Source organism: Dermacentor albipictus, chromosome 1, assembly GCF_038994185.2.
Source record: "Dermacentor albipictus isolate Rhodes 1998 colony chromosome 1, USDA_Dalb.pri_finalv2, whole genome shotgun sequence".
NCBI classification, from domain to species: Eukaryota; Metazoa; Arthropoda; class Arachnida; order Ixodida; family Ixodidae; genus Dermacentor; species Dermacentor albipictus.
Window position 1 is genome coordinate 254,381,813 of NC_091821.1, and position 27,317 is coordinate 254,409,129.

Here is a 27,317-nt window from a genome sequence, read left to right on the forward strand (position 1 = left end):
GGATGTGTTCGCGCTGCTTGAAGTGCGTACGTGTGCACTTGTGTGCACCCAATCGACTGCCATGTGTTGAGCTGTGCAGCTTCATAATTTGATTATCCTAGTACCACAATGACCAAACGCAAGGCACGACATATTCACCTGAATAACGCGAGCGTCATGTAGAAATGTGCATGATCAACGCGGAGTATCCCAACTATTCTCGCCATTTCATCATGGCATTTTCATCTCTGCGTGCAGTGAAACTGGTTGTACGCCTTTATGACAAACTGGTGCCGCAGGCTCCCAAGCGCAAACATTGCAGTTGAACCTGTACTTCATTTGTAAACAAAGCATATGCAAGGATGAAAGATACGCATAGAAATGGTTTCCATCAATGAGCATCTTACAAATGTTGGCCTTTTGTGCTGCAATGTGATTGTAAAATGCGTTATTTGGGTTTCTCTCTTGCAAATGTGCCGTTTATTGCTGCCACAGGATGCTTAAGCAGCTGAATCTGATGAACCCCACTTCGAGAACATTTGCATCATATTGTTCGACTTCTTGGAACCTGTGAAAAAAGAAAAGAAATCGGTACACTAGCCAAATACGAGTGCAGACTCTCAAAAGGTGTTTAATTGGAAGACACAATTGAATATATACCATACTTACTCAAATCTAACGTGCACTTTTTTTCCGATAAATTGGGTCCAAAAAATGCGTGCGCGTTAGAACAGAGTATGACCCTAAATCTGCGTTACCATATCACCATCAGCATTTCAAAATGGCCAACTCATACGCGCTTCGAGCCTAGCTGCTGTAGCTTCCTCCATGCTTTGTAGTAAATGTGCATAGGTTAGTCAGTCCACCGTCCGTCTTCCCGTTTTCTGCGTTTGGTCTATCAACATGGCAGTGCCGACTGCAAAGACATGCCGAGTTCATCACGATGCCATAATTGAAAGGTAAGCAATGACGTGTGCAGAGCAGAGACGGACGGAAATCCAGCCGCATCACAGGCATTCAGAGTTCCCGAAACTTGTGTGCGGGACTGGAGCAAACAGGAGAAGCATTCTACACCGGCGGCTACTACGTACAGCGCGGCCACGCAGCCCCTATCTTGAAAGTGATGTGCAGCAGAGACAAGAGTCTATGCATCTAGGTGCACCATGCTGTGTTCTCGTCGCTTAGTTTCTGTCGAAGTGAGAGGCCGCAAAAAGGTCAATTCTCTTGCTCCTGTTACTGCACTTCCTCACTCCAGCATTTAAAGAGTTTCCACACTCATTGAGTGAGACGTGTTCATGTTTGCTTGTGCATGCGTGACACGATGCTTGTTGATTTAGTTAGTAAGCAAATGTTTAGAAGTTAATACAACTGATAAAACTGCTATCCTTAGTTTTCATATAGCTGTCTGCTAATTCGCTATCATAATCAATGCCTTGCGTATCGCGCGAAACTGCAACTTTTTTATTTATTACAACTTTAGTGCATTGGGAGTAAATCTTTGTTTTTTTTCAAATGAGAGAAAGTTGTATTTCTGTATGAAAGAGTGAGGTGCGCGATACTGTAAAGGACTTTTATTTCTTTAGGTCACAGCAAATGGGTGCGCATTACAATCGAGGGCGCGTTAGAATTGAGTAAATACGATATACAAATGGCAGGGTGTGCAAATGCGAAAGCTTGACTTTGCGTCATAAAAAGAAACAACTGTTACAAAGCTGACACGAGCAGCACATGTTCGAATGATCACTTTTTCATTAATCCAAACATGTGCTACACGTCCTAGATTACGTTTTCTTGCGATGTGGTGTCATGCACACTGCCTTCCGTTCACGGGGGCAATAGCGAGGATGAAAACAAAAGGACTGTCGTGGACGAAGATTGTATCAAATTGTATACAGGCGCAAATGTACAACATACATAATACAGCACACACAGCCACCACGTTTTAATCACGCGGAGTCATGCAGAGAATGGAATAATGCATTCATGTTACTGGTGCAACATAGTTTCAATGTGCCCAAACTTATGCATTCCTGCATATGCCCGCACGATAATGCGCGATTCCCCGTTCAAAATCTCAACATGTACCTTTCCAGCTATAAAACCACACAATAGTGAAAATGATTTACTCTTGTCAAGAGCAGCTTGTCCTCGCAAATGCAAAATATATTTGCAGTGCCTAGAAAGGCGTGGACTGACAAAGCTACGCACTCTCAGTAGTACAATACTGCGCATTTTATTTTTAGCACTATAGATGATGGCAAACAGCCTACGCACTCCATAGCTTCATACACTTGTTGACGCAGAGGCGCTGGTTGATGGTAGCGAAATCGGGAGAAAAATATCTGTACGAGAACCAAGAAAGCGACCCTTGCACAAGCCTACCTATGCCTAAGCTTAACCATGCCTGAGTTGTGTAGCCCGTGTACTAAGAAAAAGCTTTGTTTATACACTTTTACACCTTCAGCGCACTTAAAAGCAGTTCCTAACATAAAAAAAAAAGAGTTCTTCAATGATGTGGGTAGCCAGGAAACTTACCCAAAACACATCCAGTCCCTTGCAAATGTCTCGATGCAGGAACTCGGCGGCTAACTGTCATGGCAGCGGCGGCAAGTCGCGGAAAAAAGAAAAAAAAAAGAGAGAAAAGGGTGTGAAAAATGCCACTTGAAAGCACTCAACCAATTCGGAGATGCAGACCTTCTCTCCTGCCTTCTCTCATACTGCTCGCCGCAGCTATGGCAGCAAGATAAAAGTATGTTGCTATCATTGGTTTTATTCAGGGGGCTTAGTTTCGAGCTGCACACAGAGCCCCTTGTGAGCATTGCCCGCATCATTTAGTCATGCAAACAAAAGGAAATGGCAAATGGCGTTCCCGTGGGGGATGTGCAAAAGCAGTGAAAGAAAGCTTGAAGGCCGGTGTTATTACTGCGTGGTTAATTGCAAAAACTAGAAAATCCATAACATAGCTATTATTTATTGTGAAAACTACAAGCATGAGTAACAGAGACGTTGGATCCAGTCAGGCGCAGTTGCATGCCATTTCAACTATTATTTCTACAGCTTCTTGGACAAAATATCTGTGACTTTATTGAAAGCGAAAATAGGAATGACTGAGAATGTTTCTATTGCAAGAATATATGCAGCCAGCATTTTTTCAGAACCGTTGAGAGTTATATTAGTCCCACCCAGTGTAAATGCCCACTGAGTTTCCAGCAGTGCGTGGCTTTGACAGTGCCTAGTGACAAAACGAAAAGGCAGCAAATGACGGTGCTAATCATACAATCTCACAGTGAACATAAGCGGTGAACACATTGTGTTTACTGTAGATAAAGCACATCGTCACGGCACCAGCGCGTCGCTGCAACCGGCAACACAAACATTGCCTTTTCTGGCTATGCAGCTTTTATTCCAGGCAAAATGATGTCCACTAAATTAAAGTGACGCCTAATGTTGATTTTATTTAGATTTTAGCGATATCCATGGTCAAATGTTTAGTACGAACGAGAGTTCCGATACAAGTACACTTCAGCTTCAGTGTACAGGTGCTGACGGCACATGGCAAACCAGCTTGACCGTGCCCCATATATCAGCATGTTTTCTTCTGTGTGGAATTATTGCCAGGAGAGGTTAAAGCGACAACAACGGTAATGAAACCTTGTTGCTTGGGAGTGTTGGTGGTTCGTTGTGAAGTGCCGTCAACTGCAGATTCGAAGTGAACCGATATGGGCAGTGAGCGATCAGCAGCACTGAGACTACCAGCAACGTCAGAATGTAGCCGCAACCACACCTCTGTCGCTGAATTCCCACATCACTGTGCCACAGGGAGATCTGGCCATTTGCCAGCAAGACCATGAATGGCATGCGGCAAGTTGTTAGGCCATGCTGCTAGCGTGGACGTGCCTTTAATTCCGGTGCTGTAGGCACCATAAGTGGCTCCAGAAAAATCTACTTTTCTCCGCTTACGAAGAAACTGTCTCTATTAGTGTCTGGAATATGCACAAATGAAACGAGTGATCGCTTACTAAAATTCCAACGGCATTTATCGCTTCTTTACTCGTGAGTTACACTTTGCCGACACCCTGAACCGCCATTGTGAAGTATTGTTTTCTTAATGTAGAAAACAATTCCCTGCATGCAATCCTCGCTCAAGTTATTTTGCATGAAAGAACTTTTACAGTGAGTTGATCCTTTTGAAACCATACTGCAACACTATTGGAAGTATACCCTTGCAGGTCAAGACACTTTTAAGGCGTTTCTCACAAGTAAATTCGTCCTCTGTGATTGTAGCCTTTTCACCATTTACAATAATCACGCTGAGAGAAATGAAAAAGAAAAACGTGCCAAACTCCCAAGGTTACAGTTTCGTAAAATGTAAAAAAACATGCTCCCTGCGCCGCTGCATTTGTTTGGGAGTCTAAAAGTCATGCTGCTTTTCACTTGCAGCACTGTGGGCTATTTTTCACGAGCGCCCCCTGGGCAGTGCTGGTTTCCCATAGTGTTCATGGAAAGAGCAAAGGCCAATACTACAGTGCCGCATATCATTTTGATGGAACCTAAACATGATGAGATTGGTCAAATAATAAACTTGTTTGTTTAAATCGAAATAGCAATTTCATAGGCTGCTTAAGACGAGACATGCTTACTCAACGGCTGGTAGTTATTGTCCATAAGTGACCTCCTCCATGGCCACGAATTCAGGCACTCTAGAAACACAGGAAACAGCACGTACGTGATAGAAAAACATAACACAAAAATGAGTTAGCCAAAAATGACAAAGAAATATAAATAACTCTATAAATGCCCGCTAAATCTCTATCCTCGCAACTCATGCACAACAAACCAACAACCAAGCTATAGCCTGCTGAAATATTTCTATCGGCAGTGAAATATTTCTATCTCAGCTATTAATGAACCAACTTGAAAAATGTTTGCGGCAAAACACTCCCTAGAGGACACGCAACAACTTCCAGCATATAACCAAAATTTGCTATGGGGCCTGGTGAGGGGCCCATTAAGGCCTTATCTGCATGTGGAACAGAGTCTTCCGCTGACTGAGCACTTATAAAAAAGTCCAAATCATGCATTTTGTGCTTGGGGAATGATTTTCAGTATCAAAAAGCGTCGTACCCTGCTTGGAGGTGCCAAGTGTGCCAATCCATGGCACGCAGTGAGCGCATTTCCCTTGCCGTTTGTAGCTGTTGTTGCCGCACACTGAGAATTCGATGGCATCCATTAGTGACCGCTGTGTTATTCTATGTTATTGTTAGAAGAAGCTGTGTTAGTGAGTTAGTTAGTTTTGCCATCTTCTCTTCTCAAGGACACAGTCCTTTTTGCACTCTGTGGCTATAGGTGATGGTATCCATTAGTGACCGCAGTGTTATTCTATGTTATTCCTAGAAGAAGCCATGCTGGTGAACTAACTTCACCTCCGTGTGTCTGGCCGTGGGCACTTTATGATGTAGCTAGTAATAGTAGCCAGCTAGGCCGAACAGCTGAAGTGGGAGCTCCAATAGAAATGGCGATTGTGCAGTGCCCTTGAAACAATGTTTCAGCAACGGAACACAACTGGCGCAGCCGAGTTCATTAATGTAAGCGTCTCTGCTGAGGTAGTTACCAGTACATACTTTTATCTATCTCCATTCTTGCACACAACTAAACTCGCGAGTCGTAATGATATTCTCATGGACGCTTACCTGCTAAAAAGTATTTTGAAGGATCGCTTATGTATTAAGCACCTGTTTGCACCCGATTTGCTTGAACTGTTTTGTGCTGAACCAGTAACCATTATTATTATTTCTTTTTTGGTCAGGTTCGGGTACGTTATAAGAATATCGGTTCGGGTTAAGTTCCGGCGAGAATTCTAGTTTGGGTACGATTATTGGTTTGGGTTTGGTTCGACACCCTGTTTGTAACAGGCATGGTTTGTACGTTGTTGCCGGAAGCATTTGGTTGTTACTCTGGTGCCTCATAAACATTTTAAAGGCCCTTGAATAGATGGTTTTTAGTCTCATCAGTCCGGTAGGCGCTGCAAAATGGGCAGCTTTGAGCACCTAGAGTGATGAGTTTGGGGGAGTGCCATGGAACTTTTATCTAAATCTTGATCATCTTCACTGGTGCTGCGGGGGAGGCAGTTTAAGTCAAAATAATTTATTCCCTCATCAAGGAACAGTTTCTCAATGCCATGACAAAAACACTGTAGCCAGCAGCCTCAAAGTTGCCCGAGTTTTTTGCACCTCTGATTTAACACTGAAAATGCTTAAATGCAGTAATAGCTTGACTTCGAGATATTTTTGAGATATTAACTGTTGCTGCCAGTGGCTATGTTTGGCGCCAAATTATTAAACATCTTGGGACTCACTTGGATTATTGCGTAGCAGTAACGCAGTTTCCTTGAGTTTATAGGAGTTTTGAAACTCTTTACTCAAGGGCCATCAAAATGTTCTCATGTGATGCAAGTGTTCAGCACTGCTGCTCATCACTCTCTTTTGATCACTGCCTTTGCTCTGTTTTTATAGTTATAGATATTTATTTACTAAATTATTTTGTTGTTTCTTGAAATCTAAGCACTTACCATGGTCCTTCAATACTTCTCATCTGGTCATGAAACTTCAGTGTAATGCTGTGGGAGCTTCATATAGCGCCCGCAGTGGACGCACCACGGTGATGGCGCAAATAGAAGGTGGACTGGAGCAGACGCCGAATTGGACACCACAGGCATTCTGTGCTTGCTATTGCGAAAGAGTCAACTGCCTGTATCAGCGTGTGGAAGTTGTCAACACGTGTGATCGCTGCCCGGTTTCTGTACAGTGTTCAGAAACTTAAACGCAAACAATTTCAAAACAAACACAATGCCTTGTTTCATTTCCAGGTTCAACTGCGTTCATAACAGCGGCTTAATTCACAATTCAAATTGTGCACTTGGACTACTCCACCATTAGAAACCGACTAGGGCAAGTCCACGTCACACTTTTGTGTAACTGCACGTAGAGAAAGCTGTTTCAAACCAACAAAGCTAACCAAATGATTACCAAACTTATTACTAATTAGTACTAAATTAATGAATAATTACTAAACTGACAAAGGTAACCAACTGATTAAATAACCAAACAAATAAGTAATTACTTAACTAATTATCAAAATAATTAACGTACTAATCTAACGACTACATTAACTAAACTCAATAATAAGCATTGTAACAAACTACAGTACGTAACAAATACAACTCAACCAATAAACTAATTACATAATTATAGATAAGTAATACACCAACTAAACTAACTAAATAAATAAGGTGGCTAACAAAGCTAATTGACTAATCAAACTAACACACTAATCAACTGATTAACTAAATTATCTAACTGAAATAACAATCTTTCACTAACCTATGTAACTACAATAACTAAGCTAATATAATTAACTTACTAACTAATCAACTAATAACTAACACTGAACTAGCTAATCAAATATAGTAGACTTATCCAAAGTGCAAATAGAGACAGCCAAACGAAACAGTTTGTGCAATTAAGGCAGCTAGGGGAAGGGGGCGACGTCAATCATAAAATTGTGCCATGTATAATTTAAGCGCAAGCGTATTGTACATTAAATTATCTTTCCAAAAGTTCCCATTGCATGTTCATTTTACAAACAGGCTGAAATAAATGTGGGAGAGGCACCTTTCCTTGTGAAAGAATTGTATGATAGTGCAGCCCGGCCATCTGGCGCGACAGATTGTTCACCTTCTATTTACGCTAGTGCCTCTGGTACGATCTTCTGTCCCTATATGAAACTTTCGGGCAAGTTTCATGACCAGATGAAAAGTATTGAAGAACCCTGCTCTTGCTTTAGTCTTTGAGATCTGTTATCTTGTTCTTTCTTTCCTATTTCCTTCCCTTTCTGTGTGTTTCTATTTCCTCCTTCGTGAAAAGTAGGCAGGAATATTGAGACAATTGCCAGCCTGCACCTTGCTTTCTTTTTCTTTCTTTCAATTGTATATATGTTTTCAAACTCAATCAATCAATTTTATTAATGGGCCCAGGAAAGGGCCCAGCTGGTCTTGTTACTGGCGCATGTAAGAAATCGTATAACATGCATACACAGATATATATATAAATCAGAAAACAAGAATAAAAAGTACACATTCTATACCAATGTAGTTCACAATATATAACATACGTAATATAACTACACAGCATAACATGACAAAATAAAATATAACAGAAAAAAAAACATTGTCTGAGATGTCTGGAAGTCTGGACACCAAGCACACGGTACCCTGCACATGGAACAAGGTGGACACATACGTGCCAACAACAAAGAGTACACATGCCATATGCCAATGGTCCACCACATGACATACAAAAAAAACATTGTCATTTCTTCAAATAGGTCCTGAAATGAACTTCAGAAATGTGATGACAAATAAACAATCGGCAGAGACACCTAAAATTGCTTACATGTGGGAATGCAAAAGCATTATGGTTGCTTTGGTGAAATGTTTCCGCTCATTTTATGCAACCATGATGTGGCATCGAGAGTCCATCGAAGTAGACACAGCACTGATGAAATCCGAAAAGCAAGTGATGCACAGGAGGCAGCGTGTTCATTCTATACACTCATGACATGGCACCACCTCCTCCCCATTGGCTGTGCCGTCACGTGCCCAATGATGCATGCACTGGGCCACACCTTCAGTCAGCCAGATGGCTTCGACGTGACGTGTGCAATGATGCATGCACTAGGCACACCTTATTCAACCAGAACCGTGCAGCTGCTCGTCTAGCACCTCGGAGGCCTTGGTTCGATTCCCACACAGACTGAAATGTACCAAATTTTCCTTTCAAAGCCATTAATTTACTTTGGTTACAGAAACCTCCCTGAGAAATTCGACATCAATCCAAGCATTTTTGACGTGTTTTTACTTTTTGTGCTGTTGTCCATTTTTGGTACCATCGCTTGGTCACTCCGCCACCAGATTTTCGCTTAATGGGGCATTATAATGCTTTTGCATTAATAATAATAAGAAGCATCATCTCAACATTGTTTTGCTTTGAACTGGCTCCCTATAGGCAGGTTCAATGATGTGGGTGTTATCTGCTTGCTTGTTTTACTTATAGTATGGCCATGGTAAATAAACCCATTTTATCACTGCTGTCCTACACAAAGTAGGAAACCAGCAATGTTGCTCAAAAGATTGTCATTCCATGCAGTGTTTTGAAATCCCTAGTAGTAACCCTTGCATACCAATACGACCTTATGCAGAATACAGTAGGTACTGGCCAGATTGCCTTAAATTCCACAAGCAAGAATCGAAACAGAGAAAGCGAACAGCTGGGAAAATGTACAGTGGCAGATAGAATAAACCTAACAAGCATAGCGATTTGCAAATGGTCATATCTAACTTAAGTTTAGAGATGTATGTTGATTCAACTAAGGAGTGCATTCATGAGGTGGTGTCATTTCTTATAAGATATAAAGATAATGTATTTTGAAAGCAGAAAAAATATGTTGCATGGGCCTCTTTATTTCATCCCTCTCCTCATTTTGCCATACCTTGTAGTATAACCACTGTATGGTTGAAAGTTGACTAACAGTGAAGATTTCACTTTTCCTATAAATTTTACAGGCCAAAAAGCTGTTCCCTTTTTTTGACTGTGCTTACCAAGGATTTGCTTCTGGAAACCTGGAGAATGACAGCTGGGCTATACGGTACTTTGTTTCTCAAGGCTTTGAACTTGTTTGTGCCCAGTCGTTTGCCAAGAACTTTGGTTTGTACAGTGAGTATGCGCTAGCTTTGTGCATTTTTCTGCTTGACAAGTGTTTATGTTACTTGGTGTTGTGGTATCTCAAGCATTGCATTTCACAACAATCTATTTCATCATCATAGCTATAATTGCTACAAAATAATCTCACCAGCAGCAGGAGATGGAAGCTCAGTACTAAACAAAGTGTACAGCAGAAGTGTGGTGGGTTTGACCAGGGGTAATTCATAGCAACAAATGTATACAGCACGGTAAATTATAGCATGAGTTCTCGTCTTCCAGTGTGCCCATTTGTTGTTGTGAATTACCGACTTGCCCAAGCCTCTACAGTTGTAGAACAGGTTCTGTGTACTTTAATCTTGTGCTTTTAGTTATACTAATATTTTACTGCTGGTTAGATATGTTGGTAGCGAATATTCAAAACTTTCATGGCCTATAGGTAGCGCAGTTGTACATCCAACATGGTGGTTGTTGAGATGATTATGATGCTGGTGGAATGTGTACTTTTGGAGACGACCAGCGTTCTTTGTGCTGCAGTTCCCCTTTAATGTATGTTATTGCGTAGGCAGGGATGCAATGAGATTTTGTCATAATTTAAGACATCTTGGGTATATGAATACACCCACATGAAGCACTAACATGCATGAAGTTGTAAATACTTCAAATCCAGCAGCCTGTTGTGTTGATAGCATGGAATCATTGATGGGAGTTTTTCGCAAACCATGAAATGATCATGCACACAGCTCAGTAAAGTGAGAAAAATTGGCGGAGATGTGCTTTATTATGTTTTGGCCTGCAGTGTACTCCACAGCATAAGGTTTTAATTCAGTGATGGTTGAGGGCTGTCAAATCCGGCATGTTTTGTATTATGAGCTTCGAAATGAAGATGGAAAGGACAAAATTTTGTTTGCTTGCACGTGTGTAAGAAAACAAAGTAGTCAAAGAATTGCGTTTTGCACTTCATGACCAAACAGAAAGAGCGATTCCAAAGACATATCCAGTTACCGGCGGTGCGCTTTTATTGGGTTCCCTTGATCAAGAAACAGTGGAGAACTCTGACATGAAGTCGGGTAGCAGTGAACAAAGTCAGCGGAAGATAATAATCACATTTAAAGGGCCCCTCACTAGTCTGGCCATTTTGAGCTGATAAGCACAGAGCATACTATGTGCGATAACAATTGTGTCTGCAAAGTATTGCATTGCTATGTGCCGCGGAAAGATCTGAAATTTCAAACCGAATGCCGTTTTCCCTTCTCCTTGCGGCCGCCGTGCTCCAACTAGGAGAATGACGTACACGTGCTATTGCGCCTACGTACACGAGTTTGCTGTGATGTCGCACGTGGTGAAACGTGACTTCGAGAATTATTCTAGGCAACATCTGTTATTTGCGTAATATGCTGCTTGAATAGACAAATTAAAGCTTAGAGAAATAATAAAACACACAAACCAAATGTCTGCATGTTTTTGTTTTACTTCACACCACAGCAATAGAGGTGTACTTCCGTTTCACCTGCTTGTCCTCACATCGTGCAGTCACGTGCGCAGACACCAGGACTATGTCATTTTCTATCATGTTCCAGCGTGGGATCATGCTCTGTGGTCCGCTTGTGTCTGCCTCAGTATTCAGGTAGCACTGACTTATAGTACTAGTCAGGTGTCCTCATGCACAACGCGCAAAATTGTGCACTGCATGAAACGAGACAATCACAGGAGCTCGCGCGTGATGCCATCAGCAGAAGTGCGCTGCACAGCAATAAAGCGAGGAAAGAAATTAATGAAGGCGGGACCCGTGATGTATGCGTCATGCGATCCTTGAGGTCTGGTGTGGGAGATGCAGGGAAGGAATTTTGCTTGCGGAGGCTAGATGGGGCAAGTGGAGAGAGCATCTATGTTTGCGGTGAAGCTCGCCTCCTGAAGTCATGGGTTCGCGGCACTGAAATATTTCTATCTCGGCTATTAATCAGCTGATTTGAAAATTTTTTGTGGCAGAACTATTCCTAGAAAACACGTAACAACTTCCAGTGTATAAACAAAATTTGCTATGGGGCCTGGTAAGGAGCCCTTTAAGAAATGTATCCTCTCCTTTTTATTCTACATTTCCGGTGTTTGAGGTATTCAAGGGAAAAAGTCATGGGCAGGGAAGACAAAAAGAGTGCCATTAGCAAAGCAAACTAGACAAAAGACATGGACAGAGTGACTTCGAAGATGTCAAGATCAGGGATTATAAGAAAGGTATATAATTTCTAGGTGCTTGAGACTGAATAATGTAACTAGTATTTTGAATGCAGACCTTTCGTGATGCATCTGAGGCACACTATCTACCAGCCATGTGCATCCTTTTTCTGTCTCATGCAATCAATAAGAACTCTTCTAGACGATTTAGTGCTCAAACCAATGTGTGCTTTCCATGAATATCCTGCACTTCTACTTTGGAACAGCATGGATAGGCAAGTTGTCCACCGTTCTTTCTCTGCCTGAAAATGCAGCAGGCACCTGTTTTGCGAAGACCGATCATCTCGTTACTGGTTCACGAACTAACTGCGTGGTTTCACACCGTCTCTGAAAGTTACAAATATCACCTGGTCGCACTAAGGTTAGGCTGGACAACATGTGTGCCTTTACTTCTGTCTGGATTTTCTTACGTCTCTTGCTTTTCAGATGAACGAATCGGCAACCTCTTGCTTGTTATTGATGACAAGGAAGCCCTAACAAATGTTCTGGCTCAAATAACATTGCTTGTGCGTGGGAACTATTCAAACCCTCCCAATCATGGTGCCCGCATTGTCTCTAAGGTTCTGAACACTCCGGCATATTTTGAGGAATGGTGAGCATAGGAACTTGCTACTCTTTTGTGCCAAAACTGCATGGAGCAAGTACAATTAGGTAGGCATGGGATAACGGCACTGGTGCACTACAGCATGCTGCTTTTGTTTTTATATCAAACAATGAAATGTTATGCAACTGGATGTATTGGTAAGTATGGGTTACAACAAACAAGACGTGGTTCGACCTCGCTTCAAGATCAAGTGAATGGCAGGCAAAAGTCCACCTTTATAAACCAACTGCTGTGCACTTAAATTAGCTGCTAAGAGTAACTGGCTGCGTTGCTTAAGCCAAAAACACGCTCATGATTACAGCTAGAACAGAAAGCCCCATTGCAGGAGTGTTTGTGCAGGTACCTAGGCATTGCACTGAAAGCAGAAGTAGTGAACTTTTGCATTAGCAGCCTGTGTAAACATTTAAAGGACACATAACTAAATTTGGGCAATGCAAGAAAAGAAAAACAAAAAAGCAAGTGCAATGTATTGAACACGCTGACAGCTGTGTCTGCAGAGTATTACGCTGGTGTATGGTGCAAATATGTAGATGATGCAAATGAAAGCCTTTGCACCCTCCTCCTCAGAAGATCCCGTCTCCCTGACAGGAGAGACATTGCAGCTTGCATGCAATGCATTGCGCTTGCAGCACACAGATAGCCAGCAGCAATGCGAGCAACTCTGAAATTCCTATGAAATGCAGGTGCGTAAGAGTGCCACTGAAGATGTTTCGCGCAACAAGGAAAGATGAGGGAAAAAGAGAGAGGGGGTTGTGACATAAGCCTGGTGTTCTTCGTTTTAAGGTAAAACCTGGTAACTTCCAATTTCTGCACCCGGAACCAAATTTCTGAAAATCGATTTCTCCCTAGTTTCCAATCTTGTAAACAATAAAAACAAATGGGAGTGCTACAAAACTAATGAACACTGCCCATCTTTTGTGAGCAAGTGGTCATGTTTGTTAGATTATTATGATTAATATATAATCATGGTATATGCCTCGTTTTCCCATAACGCTCAAGCGAAAAGCTGCATGTACACCATGTCCCACATAACTTGAGCCAAGAATTTAAAAATGAAAGGCATGTCGGAAGCGAATTGAACCGAACGCACACTTTTCGCAATAGCCTACAGTAACTCAGACAGTCTTTTGTTTTCCCCCATAACTCATTAAGTTTAATTACCCAACTTTTTCATTATTGGCTGAGGACCCCAAGTATGATACGCAGATTTGTAGAGCACCTTCGGAAACCACCGATCGAGTATGTATGTATGTATGCTTTATTTCCACAAAAACTAAATACAGCTTTGCGGGGGTAAAGTGGGGAAAAAAGCTGCTCGTAGCAGCTTGATTAGCCCCAAATACCCTTGTTGTTGTTTCCTTTATAATACGTCTCACGTAGTCGTTTTTTCCAAGTTGCATCTGTGGAACTCCATTATTTGTGGTTATTCCTGCAAATACAAAAATCGTTGTCATTTTATGTATACTGTACATGAACAAGGACATATGCCATGATATAGCACAGCTACATATTCCTTTCATCACACCATATTCCAGTTATGGTCAACAAATAGGTTCCACTTAATCACTCCATATAATTATTTCCAGACCTGATTGCAGATGCTGTCTGTCTGTTTTGATTAACTGACTCAGGTTTAATCAGTGGTAAGCAGGAGGCTGTATCCACTATGTTAATATTATCAGATGGAAATAGCACTTTGCCTAGATGAAGGCCATGCTGCAAGTCCATCTCCCTCGTCTAATGAAGGTGCTTGAGAACTGATTGAAGGTTGTGGACTTCGTGACTGCAGTTTCTGATAATTATTCATAAGGTTATAATGTTCTGTTTGCATATATTTACAGTATAATGTAGCTGTAACACTTGCTGATCCATGTAGCATGTACATGTTCATAGTAGCATTAAACAAATGTAGGTTGTGAAAAGGGCAGACTGCTTTTGAAAGCAAAGTTTACATTTGCAGAACATTGCTATTAAAGAAAGCATTTTTGCATGACTTTTCTATTTAAGAGACTCATATCTCAGTGCTAATGAAGTTCTGTTCTAGAACAGAAGAAATGCAGACTTTTGAATAGCTGCTAACTGTTTGTTGCTTGCACGAGGGTGGCAACAATATTTTGATGCGTACTGGTATGTCTTAACATACTGTGATAGAAGTTTAACTTGCAAATGTCAACAAATGGTGCTATGTCACATTGGCCAATCAGATGTGCAGACTGCGTAAAATGAGCTGGGCAGGGGTGGCGGGAGAGGGGGAGAAGGTAAGGAGCACTTTCCTGCAGCTCTCAATTAAAGGGTCTGCTAATAGTTTGTTTTTTCCTGTGTTGGCTCCCCTTTTAACTTGTGTCTCAAGTGTTTGGTATTTTTTGCAGGAAAAGTCACATTCAGACTATGGCAAGCCGAATAATTTCAATGCGAAAAGCCCTTCAGGATAAGCTGCATGAACTAGGAACACCAGGAAACTGGGAGCACATCACGAAACAGATTGGGATGTTCTCCTACACTGGGCTAAACCGTAAGTGGCAAATATGTGCAGTATTTTGTGTGAAGGGTTAGTAGGAATTGTCAGTGTTTCTTTGTTGTGAAGGAAGCCTGAGAGCCAACCACAAGGCAGTGCAAGTTGGACAGTTGTAATTAATGATCTTGACTTTTGCAGTATGTAGACACACAACTGTTACAGTGTGGGAAATGAATAACCCCAGTGCATTTCCAAAAGTAACAGTATCTATAGAATGCACACCTGCTTGCACATTCAGCTTTGAAAATGTCATTTTTCAGAAAGCTGAATTTCCTTGTAGGCATGGGAGAGACTGTCTGCATTTTAGAGGTTATTTGTTTAGAACACGCATAAGCAAAGGTGTAACCTTGATTTTAGATTGCAGCTCTTAGACGCCTGTTCTTGCAGCGAGTGTTGGCATTGCCGTAACCGAGCGAACAAGCGCAGCAGATGAAAGAGCGAACTCGTAGCACAGTGGGGGATCAAAAAAGTGGTGAGAGCAAAGACAGCACGAGAATGAAAACAGAGAAGAAGGGTGCAGCAGGGGCAGGAGGGTAACGAAAGCGTGAGAAGAAAAGCGTAGTGCTGGGCAAGACACTCACTTTGGCGACAATGGCTACAAGATGACGCCAGAGTAGCACGCGTCGTCTGAGAGGTCTGTCTGCGGCGGCTGCTCTGAATCGCACCCACATGTCACCGACACGATGCTTCTCACAATCTCCCAATGAGCAAGGTAGACACGCCATACTTGGCTCCGTTTGCAATGTGCAATGCGAAACAGATTGTCCATGCCAGCCAATACATTGCGAAATGAAAACGTATATAGAGCTGCACTCAAATTTCACATTAGGGAGTATCGTAATCATCAGGGATTTTTTTTAGTTTACTTATTTCCTAGGTTGGAAGGGTATTTTGATTTATTTTCATGGTATTTGTGTTCCTTAAGTGTCTGTGGATAGCCATACAATGTAATGAAAAAGTGGGTAATGCAGAAGTTGTGGAATGGCTGTGCACCAGTTGAAAGTACTGTGACAAAATGAATAATTTAAAGAGCATTAGTTAATAACTTTTAAATAAGCTGATGATGATGACAGCTTGTTCATGTAGTAGGTGCTACTGATAAACGATTTCATATATCATCTGTTCTATATGTATCTTCCTTTTCTTCTTTAAATGCAATTATTTGCTACTTCGTCAAAGTACAATTGCAAAGAACGTGTAATATCTACTTGTGTCCCAAACTTCTTGCACTGCATATTGTGAACTCATACAAACTGACATATAAAGCCATTGCAGACTCCAGCACATTATACCCACAGTTTTAAAAGCCAGAGCAGTCTTTGCAAAATCAAGATACAACCAGCAGCCTGAATTTCTTTATTGAAAATAAATAAAAGCTATAGAAGGCAATAAGTCCAGTCTGATGCATCTTTACACAAACACCAACTTTTGGGAGATGGGAGGGAGGGAGGTTCTTGAGGGTGTTTTTGTACACTCATGTTGCATAGTTAGTTGTATTTTTACTCAATTTGATGAATGACACATTTTGCCATTTTTATTGCTCTCTCTCTACAGAGCAGCAAGTGCAGCACCTCGTGCAGAACTACCATGTGTACTTGCCGAAAGATGGCCGCATCAGTATTTGCGGTCTAAACACTGGCAATGTAGAGTATGTTGCTAAGGCCATTCATGATGCAGTCACAAAGTTTCCTCAAAGCTAATCGACTGGCCAGTGTCATCGAAGAAGCAGCAGAGGTTGTAGAAGCACTCATCCCAGTACTGAATGTGCATGGACTTAAGTCTTTAATCATCCTTTTTAGCAAGTAATCATTATTTTGTGTTCAAGCTCATATTTTTATAGATCTTAAGGCTTTGAAGACTAGATTTATTGTGACTGTTTTGAAATTGATCTGATGCTGCGAAGTGCAAAGCAGTTTAAGCTTGAAGATGGTTGTAAAGAGTAACATAGGTCATGTTCTTTGTGCACTGGTTATACGCCGGGCATGAGAAAGTATTTTTTGGTTCGGAGATAGTGAATTTACACTAGGCATACTGTTTAAGTTTTTGAAATGGGCAATTCACCAACCACCTATTTTGAGTGCACATGTTTTTTGTCTTATTTTACGACAGCATTTGTACTGAATTGCCAAAGATGTATCTCTTGTAATTTTTTTTTTGACCTGTTAATATTAAATTTGATAAAAATCCAAAATGCCTTTGTTCCTCTCTTTCATATTACAGTCAACGACTGATAATTCGGACTCAAGTCCGAACTTTCGAATGTAAAAAAAAAAAAACAAAAACAAATGTGTTAAAAAAATATCATTTTGTTTACGCTTTAAGGCCCCTGTGCAAGAAACAAGTGGTCGATGCGCTGCTGCATGCATTTCTGCTTACGTGCAACCAAGTCTGCCTGTATTTCTGACAGTTTTGAATTTCACTGTATGCCAATGCAAGGACTGCAAAGGCTTGAGTCAGATCCACATGTGGAAGGCTGCGGAGCACACGGCACATCATCACCCAAGTCAGAGTCGCTGTTTGACGGTGGGAGAACTTGCTAAATTATTTCATCATCATTTAGTTTGGCACACGACGAAACCGTGCTGTCGAAGTCTGCAAAGTCTTCAAATCTGATGGTGGCAGGAATCGGCTCACCGCAGCCTAGCAGGTCATCAATGATGTCCGCATTTGAGTTCATTCTGGTAGGCGGCAATTCAGCCTCTTCAGTTGCAGAGTCAGGCTCATTCGAACTGCGAGGGCACTGTTGGTGCCATTTGACGCGGCCTGTCTATAACTTCACGAGAACGGCTTCTTGGTGCCAGCATAGCGCTGTCTGGGATGCAAACTAAACAAACAAGCACATCCATAACAGACTGGCAATAGCAGTCCTAAAGTCCCTTTATTATGGTCCCTAGAATGTTCGCTAGTCTGCCGTCTGCACACCGCTCCGTATGGAGCGGGCGGGACGCTTTTTGAATGAAAGTGCAGAGCAATCCTACTCCTACGCTCTTCGCTGTCATCTGCTTGGCTACCTGCATGCACTGCGGCAGGTTGGTGCGGGTGTGTTTACATCTTCTGCATTTCCGGTTTTTCACGAAGTCTCTCAATGATGAAAAGGCAGCAAAGAAAGAAATGCTAGAACGTTTGAAAATGAGAAGATGAAAATAATTGCATTTCGCCAATTACATCAGATCGGGGACACACGCTCAGTGGCCTTGTAATTGTATTTTCTTCTCTAATTTCTTTTCTTATTCACGAACCTCTTGCCATTTCACCAGATGTGTGCTATAATTTGTTTACACTGTTTTCTAAACATTCTTCATTCTTACCTTTATAATTTGCTTTGACTGTGTGCTTGATTACTTGCGCGAAATTATCATGCAGTGGAACATGCTTCCACAATTTTATCTATTGTCGCAACATATTCGGGTGCTCTCCTTGACAATGTGCGATTTCAACTTTGCATGTCGCGTCATTTCCTTGCATCACATCAGCTGTGCACGCTTTGGAAATTAATTTTTTTTTTCGTTTTGTTTACTTTTGCCGTTTGCAATTTGATCTAGTATTATGTGTTGATATTTGTTCTCACTGTTCTTGCTCAGCCTTAACTGGAATTAAGTGCTTTCTTCTTGTCTTGTATATGATTTGAATGAGCTTGGGTTAAATTTTTATTTTTACCCTCTACTATGCCACATCACACCCGCCGTGGTTTTTCAGTGGCTATGGTGTTGGGCTACTGAGCACAGGGTCGTGGTATCGAATCCCAGCCATGGTGGCCGCATTTCAATGGGGGCAAAATTGGAAAACGCACGTGTACTTAGATTTAGGCGCACGTTAAAGAACCCCAGGTGGTCAAAATTTCCGGAGTCCTCCATACAACGTGCCTCATAATCAGAAAGTGGTTTTGGCACGTAAAACCCCATAATTAAATTTTAATTATGCCACATCGCACACCTGTACCTCATGTCGGTTATTCCGGCGTTGTTGGCATTGGCGTGACCCCTATGGTCCATAAAGTCAAGTGAGCCAATCAAGGCAGTTGGTGACATCAATTAATTCAAAGTTAATTAAGGCTATGTCAATTAAGGCAAAGTCAGCTAAGGCAGAGTGAATTAAGTAGGCAGGTTTAATGAAGCTAGAATTGCGGCACTCGAAGCCACACCATTGGTAGGAGTCAAACCCACGGCCATTGGTGTTAAGGTGAAATTAATTAAGGTACAGTCATTTAAGATTGAGTTCATTAAAGCATTCGAACTCACGACCTTTGGTGTTAATTAGGGCAAAGTTAATTAAAGTACAGTTAAGACATTCAAACCCATGGCCTTTGTTGGGAATAGAACCCTCGACCTTTGGTGGGAGTCCAACCCATGACCTTTGGCGTTAAGGTGAAGTTAAATTAAGACGACTGAAAGTGCATAGGCATCGCGAGGTGGTCGCAATGCTTTCGCATTGGGATAACTGAGGGCCCCATCAAGTTTATTGTTTCACTTTTAACCACTGCAGCCTTGCCTGCCAAAGGGCAGCAGTATTGCATAAATAAATAAATTCAGTGTTAAATCTATTCCAGGCTGTGCAATCGCTTTGTGTTCTGAATCGAATTCCCACTCCACAGGCGTGCTTCATACGGCTCAACAAAAGAAAAGGTCTGCACGAACGAATACCACATTACGCAGCTAAAACCTCTTCTCAAACTTGTAACAAATACTGCTCTAATGCGGCACAAGTACACGGTGGCAGAAAAGCATTAAAAAAAACTAAACGGCTAAACTATACACCGAACACACGTGCACTTCGCCAACACACTGTCGGGCAGCCAAGTGCCACGCTGTACCATGGATGGATGTTATGAGTGTCTCCTTTGGAACAGGGCGGTGGGTTGCACCACCAAGCTCTTGCTATTGTACTGCCTAATGTCTTACCTAGGTTAAAAAAGAACGCACGATGATTTCCCATAACCAAATTTTCTGACCCCCTATTGTGAACTTTGTTATTGTATCTCTTCGTTTTTTGTCGTTTCCCTACTTTTGTTCCACAAATCTTCCAATCATCTCTTACTAACCTCTATTGCGGACATGTTTACTTTCCCCCTGCTCTCGCTGAACCCAAGGGCTTCAAGGAGTCCAGTGGTGCCATACTTTTCCTCATGACCTCAACTTTGCACCTGCTGGGCACAGCCTTCGGAGATTTGTGCATCGCGACGATGCCTTTTTTTTCCAAAGGAGAGGCAAATGCCACATCCTATATGGTCGCCGCGGGTATGTGCGAGGCGATGAGAACGACGCTGAAGTAGTGCGTGAGTAGAAAAACAGAGACGACAACGACGTCTTGTTGACTGCTCTCATAAAGTGCTTTTTCACGTCCTCGACACCGGCTTTCCCGTCTCCTACTAGGCTGTGACAATATTACATCCTTCTAGCACCCTCTCCATCCTCGCCATGTACATCATAAACAGCAGTGGGGATAAAGGGCACCCCTACCTCAGTCCCTTGTTGATATCAACAATTCTCTTCGCTCCTCATCCCTTCTCATTCAACGCAACCGCTATTTTCTAGGTAAATCTCTCCCTCTCAAAAGCTGTGGAGAATCGTCACCTAAGCCTTCCCCTTCCAGAATATCCTACAAAATTTTGCGGTCTACGTTCTCTTAGCCTCCTGTAATGTCTAAAAAGGCCACATATAACGGTCTGCTTTCTACTCTTGATATTTCAAGCACTGAGTAAGAGCAAATAAGTTATCATCCAAACGCCTACCTATCTGAAGCCGTTCTCAAGCTCTCCCAAAATGCCATTATTCTCTGCCCATGCTTGCTGCTTTAATTTGATTGCTACCATTGTTAACCTGTATATTACTGATGTAATGATCAACGGTCTATACGTGGGAATGATATCTTTCTCCCTCTTATCTTTATAAATTAAATTCATTCTACTTTGTTGCCAACTGTCTGATATTCTTCTATATTTTAAAGTTTTTTCCACTGCTCTCACCAAAGCTTCCTTACTTATTGGTCCTAGTTCAATAATCAGCCTAACGGGAACCTCGTCTAGCCCTGTGGCTGTGCGCTTAGGAATTTTCTCTTCGGCTTTCTTTCAGTTGAAATTTGTCAGCACCAGCTCCTTTTCCACCTGGGTCTCTTTCATGTTCTTTTTTTTTTTCTTAAATTACAATCTCCTCATTGCCTTGGGAAGATTCAGCTGTTATTTTTCAGATGTAATTTAATGCCACTTCCTGTTCCAAGTTCGTTTCCAGCTTCGTCTAGGATAGGTTATTGTATTGTTGTTGACTTCCTGCCTAATAAATTTATATGGTTCCAAAATATTCTATCTATAAGAATGAAGACTGTTAGCAGTGCCACCGCCACCATCATTCGAAAACAGTCCTTGCTCCCATCGGCGGACGGCAGACTAGCCAATATTCTAGGGACCATATCTAGAGTGTACCAGAATACGGTTGAGTGGGTAGAGCGGCTGGAGCGGCGCATGCTTTGCAGCGAGGCACGTAATGACGAAAAGTACTGTGGCGGCGCTGTGATTGAAGTGGATTGGACCGCATCAAGGGTCGTGCCGTTGGAAACTGCTGGCGATACTTTCGGAAGGGTCATTCATACTACTTTGTGCGCTGGTATATGCGTTCAGACCGCACAAACTGTGTTTATAATCGTATACGACATGTATTTATGCCTTCGAAATGGATGCCTTTTTTCTTTATTTCATTTTTTTAATGCCACTTGGCGATTGCGTGTGCATTGTGGCTGCAGTGTCGGCTTTCATTCCATGTTAGTGTACGGTTCCCTTCGAAGAACAAATAATTTTCTTATTCTTCAAGCAGCATGCATCTCTCGTGTGGGGTTTTACACATACAGTTTTCTATCACTAGGTCTTCCAAACGCAGACGGAAAAACATATGTAAACTTCCTGCTCGCCGCTTCAAACAAATAAAACGTAACTGCCACATCCGGTACCCTGTACTCTGAAAAAAAAAATAAAGTGCAGTGCAACATTCCATTCATGTTTCAGTCTTTTTCGCGTAACAGAATGCGGAGTAATTAGTACGGGTTCTTTTACTCTGGTCGGACCTCGGGCGCTGAAATCGATTTTAGGCAGCCATTATATATGCTAATTCTTGGCCCGTAAGCCACGTAAAGTTTTTTGTCCAGTCCATGCTTAACAGAAAAGAAAAAAACAGCGCAATAGCCTAATTATTGGCTGCGTAGTGGATATGGCGTTGCACTGCTAAACTCAAGCTTACGTGTTCAAACCAGGTCGCAGAATTTGATGGGAACAAAAACGAAAAACAGTTGTGTACTTCTGTTTCGGTGCATGTTAAAGAACCCCATGCGGTGAGAACTGAACAGGGTACCTCATAATCATATCGCCAAATGTAAGACACCAGAATTAGTTTAATTAAAAAAGAAGAAAGTAGCTGTATCTTTCGGCTTTTTTCTAGGGGTGTAAACGAAAAAAAGAAATTATTCTTGAGTTCGATCTTTTACAAAAAGAGCATGTTATGCTTATCTTGTAGTTCATACCTAATGCAATGTTCCAAACTACATCTGCTCAACTAAGCAGCTTCTGTATTATAAATGGCTGCTTTCAGTTATCCGGTGCCCTATCATAAGGATAAAAATGAAGCAATTAGAGGAACGGCATGCCTCACATGTACGTAGAGGTATTTGTAGACCTGCTGTGTTCTTTGAAGAAGGTAAGTGTGGTACCGCATTGAGCACCCAGTTTTAGTGGGTTCCAGACATGGTGAGACTGTCAAAATGCTTCAGACAGGGTCGTTCCCCTCGAGACAGACTAAGCCTTTATTCACCTGAGGTAGAGCTGCAATGTCCGGATTGTGGCGAATCGTAGCTAGCGCACACGCTGTGGCAATGCTTCACGTTAAGCAGCACCATGTTCAGTAAAGAAGACTGGGTGGACGCCCTGCAAAGCGATGACCACCAGACCCAGCTCCAGGCCGTCCAGAGGGCTCACGAAAGGGCGAAGGTTGACTGGCTTCCCGTCCCAACATGGATGCGGCTCGCGACCCCTGCCGACCACTAAACTAAGAGTGGATGGGGAGGGGTTCCTCAGGACTCAATATTTATTTCCTCCTCCTTGCCTGAATCAAGTTATCAGATTTACAGGCCACCCCAAAACAGGGCGTTTATATTCTATGACAGCTAGGAACTGCCCGATGAATGGAGAGTGGCCCGAGTTGTTCCAATATTTAAAAAAGAAGATCGACTAAGATTACAAAATTATCGTCCCATTTCTCTGACATCACAATGCTGCAAGCTCTTGGAGCACATCGTGGCAAACTATATAAAAGAATTCTTAGCTGAAAACAATGTGCTCACGCAGTGTCAGCATGGCTTCAGAAAGGGTTATTCGACTGTAACGCAATTGGTATCAGTGATTCATTCATTTGCTTTATCTATAGACAATAATGGCCAAATAGATGTAATATTTTTAGACTTCAGAAAAGCCTTCGATAAGGTTCCGCACGACAAATTAATCTTCAAACTTAGAATTATTGGCATACCTGACATTTTCATAAACTGGATTATTGCTTACCTGAGCAAACGCACTCAGTACGTTACAATAGGTGAACATAGCTCGGCCACTCTCCCAGTCACATCAGGGGTGCCCCAAGGTAGTGTCTTGGGGCCTTTACTGTTTTTAATTTATATAAATGACATTGTTAAAACCATAACTCCTGGTGTGCAAATTAGACTGTTTGCCGATGATTGTATTTTGTACAGTGACATAACTTGTCAGAATGATCAGACGGTCCTCGAAAAGAATTTAAATAACATATTAAAGTGGTGTAATGAATGGGGTATGTTTATTAACGCTGATAAGTCCGTATTTCTTCGTGTTACTCGTAAGAAAAGCCCACTAACTTTTTCTTATACGCTAGGTTCTTCAGCTCTGCATGAAACTCACAATTACAAATACTTAGGTGTTACTTTGACTTCCACATTGTCATGGAACATGCACATTAATGATATTTGTTCTTCTGCTTTCCGCAAACTCCGTTTCCTAAGACACAAACTGAAAAATGCCCCTCCTAATGTGAAATTACTGTTATTTTACATTTATTAGACCAAAATTAGAGTATGCATGTATATCATGGGATCCTTACACTAAATCAAGTATCGTGCGTCTTGAAAAAATACAAAGAAAGGCAGTCAGGTTTATATTTAATAAATTCGCAAGACTGGACTCTCCCTCCAAAATTATGACAGAAAACTCCATACCTACTCTTGAATCGCGCTGAAAGCTGCTAAGACTTGAATTCCTTTCCCTTCTTCTCAACAACAGGCTTGAAATTAAACCATCTACTTATATAACGCCTGCACTAACACGGCAAACAAGACAGCATCATCCGGATTCACTAACACCCTATTATGCTCGAACTGACACGTTTAAATTTTCTTTTTTTCCCAGAACAGTATCAGACTGGAACGAGAGTTTACAGACACAGTGCGACTAAAATTTGTATAAATTTGTATTTGTTTGTTCTTAATTTGTTCTCTTTTGTTTGTATACGTTCTATTGCCCATCTGCTTGGACCGAAAGGTCTGCACTATGTACTAAATAAATAAATAAATAAACTTGTTCAGCAGAACTGATTAGCACCCGTGTGTTAATTCTCTCAGGATCTGGTGCACCTCTTCCCAACAGCCACGACTCTCCAGCAGTACAATAATTTGGAATAAGGCCCAAACAATAAAAAGTTCCTTTCCTTTGACCTCTTCCTAACCTTACGTGAGGCCTCCTCACAGCAAAAGACCGATGGAGAAAGCAAGCGTACTCTGAAAGCTCCCTTCGCCCCTCCTCACGTAAGGAACGGTCACTGTACGTCTGGGTTCAAGGGCATGTCTTGTAAGCTTTACACAAACACCTTTAGTCAAAAAAAGAAAGTTGGATGGTCACATAATCCTTAAACTGAATTTGTAATATGGAGACGCGTGGCCGCTTTCTTTCAGTTTTTACTCAACGTGAGAAATCGCCGCAGTCGAGCACAAAACTTGATATGTTCCAGGAACACTAGCATGCTGGCATTGCGAGACGCCACTCATGCCAAACGTCCGACTGAAGCGAATGCCAACTCCTGGCTCGCGCTTCTCCGCAGGCGGGCGACAGCATGCATGCGCAAGCTAACATCACGCGCTCCAGCACTGAGGTGAAGCGCTCATTCAGGGCCAGGAATAGCGTAAGGACGCATGAGGGTAGCTGCGGAGCAACCTTACGCTGAGGAAGTATCACGGAAGCCTTCACCGAGTGCCCCTCAGTTAGGTAGCTTTCAGGGTGACATAAGGTGGCCGTCACAGCAATGAAGGCTTCCTTACCAAGGAGGGTTTCATTGGCATTGCATTGGCCCCTCACCTTCGAGACTTCAAAAGTGCGGCCATGAGTTACATTCTAACGGAAACAGCTATTCAGTAATTTTTAGTAGTGAATTCTGAAGTCGAATACGATCGAAATAGCAAATACCATTTGAATTGGACTATGAGCTTCTACTTAGTTTCTCCTGCTGGCATGTTGAAGGCCAGACAAGCCACGAAGATTACATTGGTAGACTTGCCGGTCTCCACGATTCAGTCTCAGTACATAGGCAATAACTTTTCTCTAACACTGTTGTTCATATTAATGTCCAATAATTGCCTTGATTCCTTTCCTCGGAGTCAATTGATAATATAGTCGGTACATACTCGACAGGGAAACAGCGCAAAAAGACGGACAGGAAGGGGTACACACACAGAGTTCATCTTTGCCGATAAAAAGAAATTGCTAGACACGAGCAGAGACGCCATCAAAATCAATGACGTTTCGGCGAGTTTGTGCGGCAACTTCAAGGTGCGTCGCCACCTATCTTTCGTAGCCTCAGCCTGCAGTGTCGCTGGCTGCCCGGGCAGCTGCGACACTGCAGGCTGATACAGGGCGAGGCAGTGGGCGCGGACGCCCCTTGGTGATCGCTGTGTCTGAAGGGGCAATGTTCTGACTGGTGTTGCATAAGCCGCGCGTCGCTTTTGCCGTTGCGACGATAGATTGGATTTTTTACAAGCACTACTCCAGGAGGGCACAGGTAACCGGCAAACGGATGCCTCAGGAGAGCACCTGAGGTTATAATGAAGCAGCTGGCGCAGGATCTCCAGGGCACCGAAGGGGTAGCGGGGGGGATAAAAGCTGAAAGCAGGGCGGCCCGTGGGTCGCGGCAGCGGAGGCCGAAGCGTGCCAGAGGGTGTCCCACGTTGTTACAATTGGTAAAAAACACGATTGCATAAATATAATTACGTCCAGCCGCCAACTTGCAACGCTATAAGGTCAGCACTACCACGCCGCTACCGCGCCCGCGACTTCTGCAACACCAGTTAGAACTTTTCCTCTGAAGGTACGTCGGACAGACTTTATCGCGCCTGCGGCGCTGAGTCAGTCGTCACCGGCGGCCTTTCAGCCACTTGCGCTCACCTGCGGTTGCTAAGCTAGGCGCTCTGCCTTCTAGATTGTCAATATATGCGGCCCGGGCTCTTCTACGACCGCTACTGCTCCCACAGAAACGTCTGTGATGTTATTTACAAGGTACAGTCGCGTGCAATATGACTTGCAACGCTTGTTCGTAGTCGAAGGTGCTACAGCGCTGCGCGGCGGCTCTAACGTGCGAAATGTGGTTTAATAAATACCACTGATTGAAGCTGCGTTTAGGTCTGGACCTCACCCTATGTCTGCGCAGCCTTAAAATCTTGGAGCCCCTTCGACCACGGACACCCGTGTTGCAGGTCATATTGCACGTGACAGTACATGGCCGTAAGGCACGCGAAAGCTATGATCCGCCACGACTGAGCACGAGCGCCGCAGGTGCGAGACACTCAGTCCGACACAGCGGTCGCGGTCGGCAAATCGGGCGGCAGTGCCCGCTCGCTGCCTCGCCTATTTGACAGCGCCGGCCGCCAGCGTCTGAAACACGACCGTCTGAAAGTAAACAAACTCGACCCCCCAATACGCAATGCCGGCACGCCTAGGGACAAACGCCTACAACACGTCCCCCTCGACAGCATAGAATAAAGAACCAACTTTGTCGGCAGTGCCTAGGCGGAGTCACAAGGAGCACCCCATGAGCACCCCAGCAGTTCTCTCTCTAGCCCGCTTTCACGCGCGCCTGCGCACAAACAGCTGACGATCCCTCAAATGAACGTCTCGTAGTACGTCTATAATAAATTGATGATAATAATAATGATGATGGCATTGCATTCCTTTTGAAACGGG

At 42.7% G+C, this 27,317-nt stretch overlaps 1 protein-coding gene and 1 long non-coding RNA gene across 5 annotated transcripts in view; one reads left to right on the forward strand and one right to left on the reverse strand.

Annotated features, from left to right (window-relative positions):
* Got1 (Glutamate oxaloacetate transaminase 1) overlaps positions 1 to 17,276 on the forward strand; it is a 54,525-nt gene extending 37,249 nt beyond the window's left edge. For all 3 annotated transcript variants that reach the window (XM_065431281.1, XM_065431283.1, XM_070531169.1), the window contains exons 6-9: positions 9,599 to 9,749; positions 12,393 to 12,558; positions 14,940 to 15,082; positions 16,640 to 17,276. In XM_065431281.1, coding sequence (XP_065287353.1) covers positions 9,599 to 9,749; positions 12,393 to 12,558; positions 14,940 to 15,082; positions 16,640 to 16,785 — 606 coding nt within the window. In that variant the 3' untranslated portion in view covers positions 16,786 to 17,276. The remainder of the gene's footprint in view (positions 1 to 9,598; positions 9,750 to 12,392; positions 12,559 to 14,939; positions 15,083 to 16,639) is intronic.
* Positions 249 to 27,190, reverse strand: LOC135901492 (uncharacterized). 2 transcript variants are annotated; one of them, XR_010564139.1, is made up of 5 exons: positions 27,126 to 27,190; positions 5,104 to 5,187; positions 4,620 to 4,679; positions 2,515 to 2,568; positions 249 to 547 (listed from the first exon to the last, which is right to left on the reverse strand). It is a non-coding gene; the product is annotated as an uncharacterized lncRNA (long non-coding RNA). The 2 variants fall into 2 exon arrangements; XR_011511143.1 differs by having other exon boundaries at positions 26,523 to 27,177.
* Between the last annotated feature and the right edge of the window lie 127 nt (positions 27,191 to 27,317).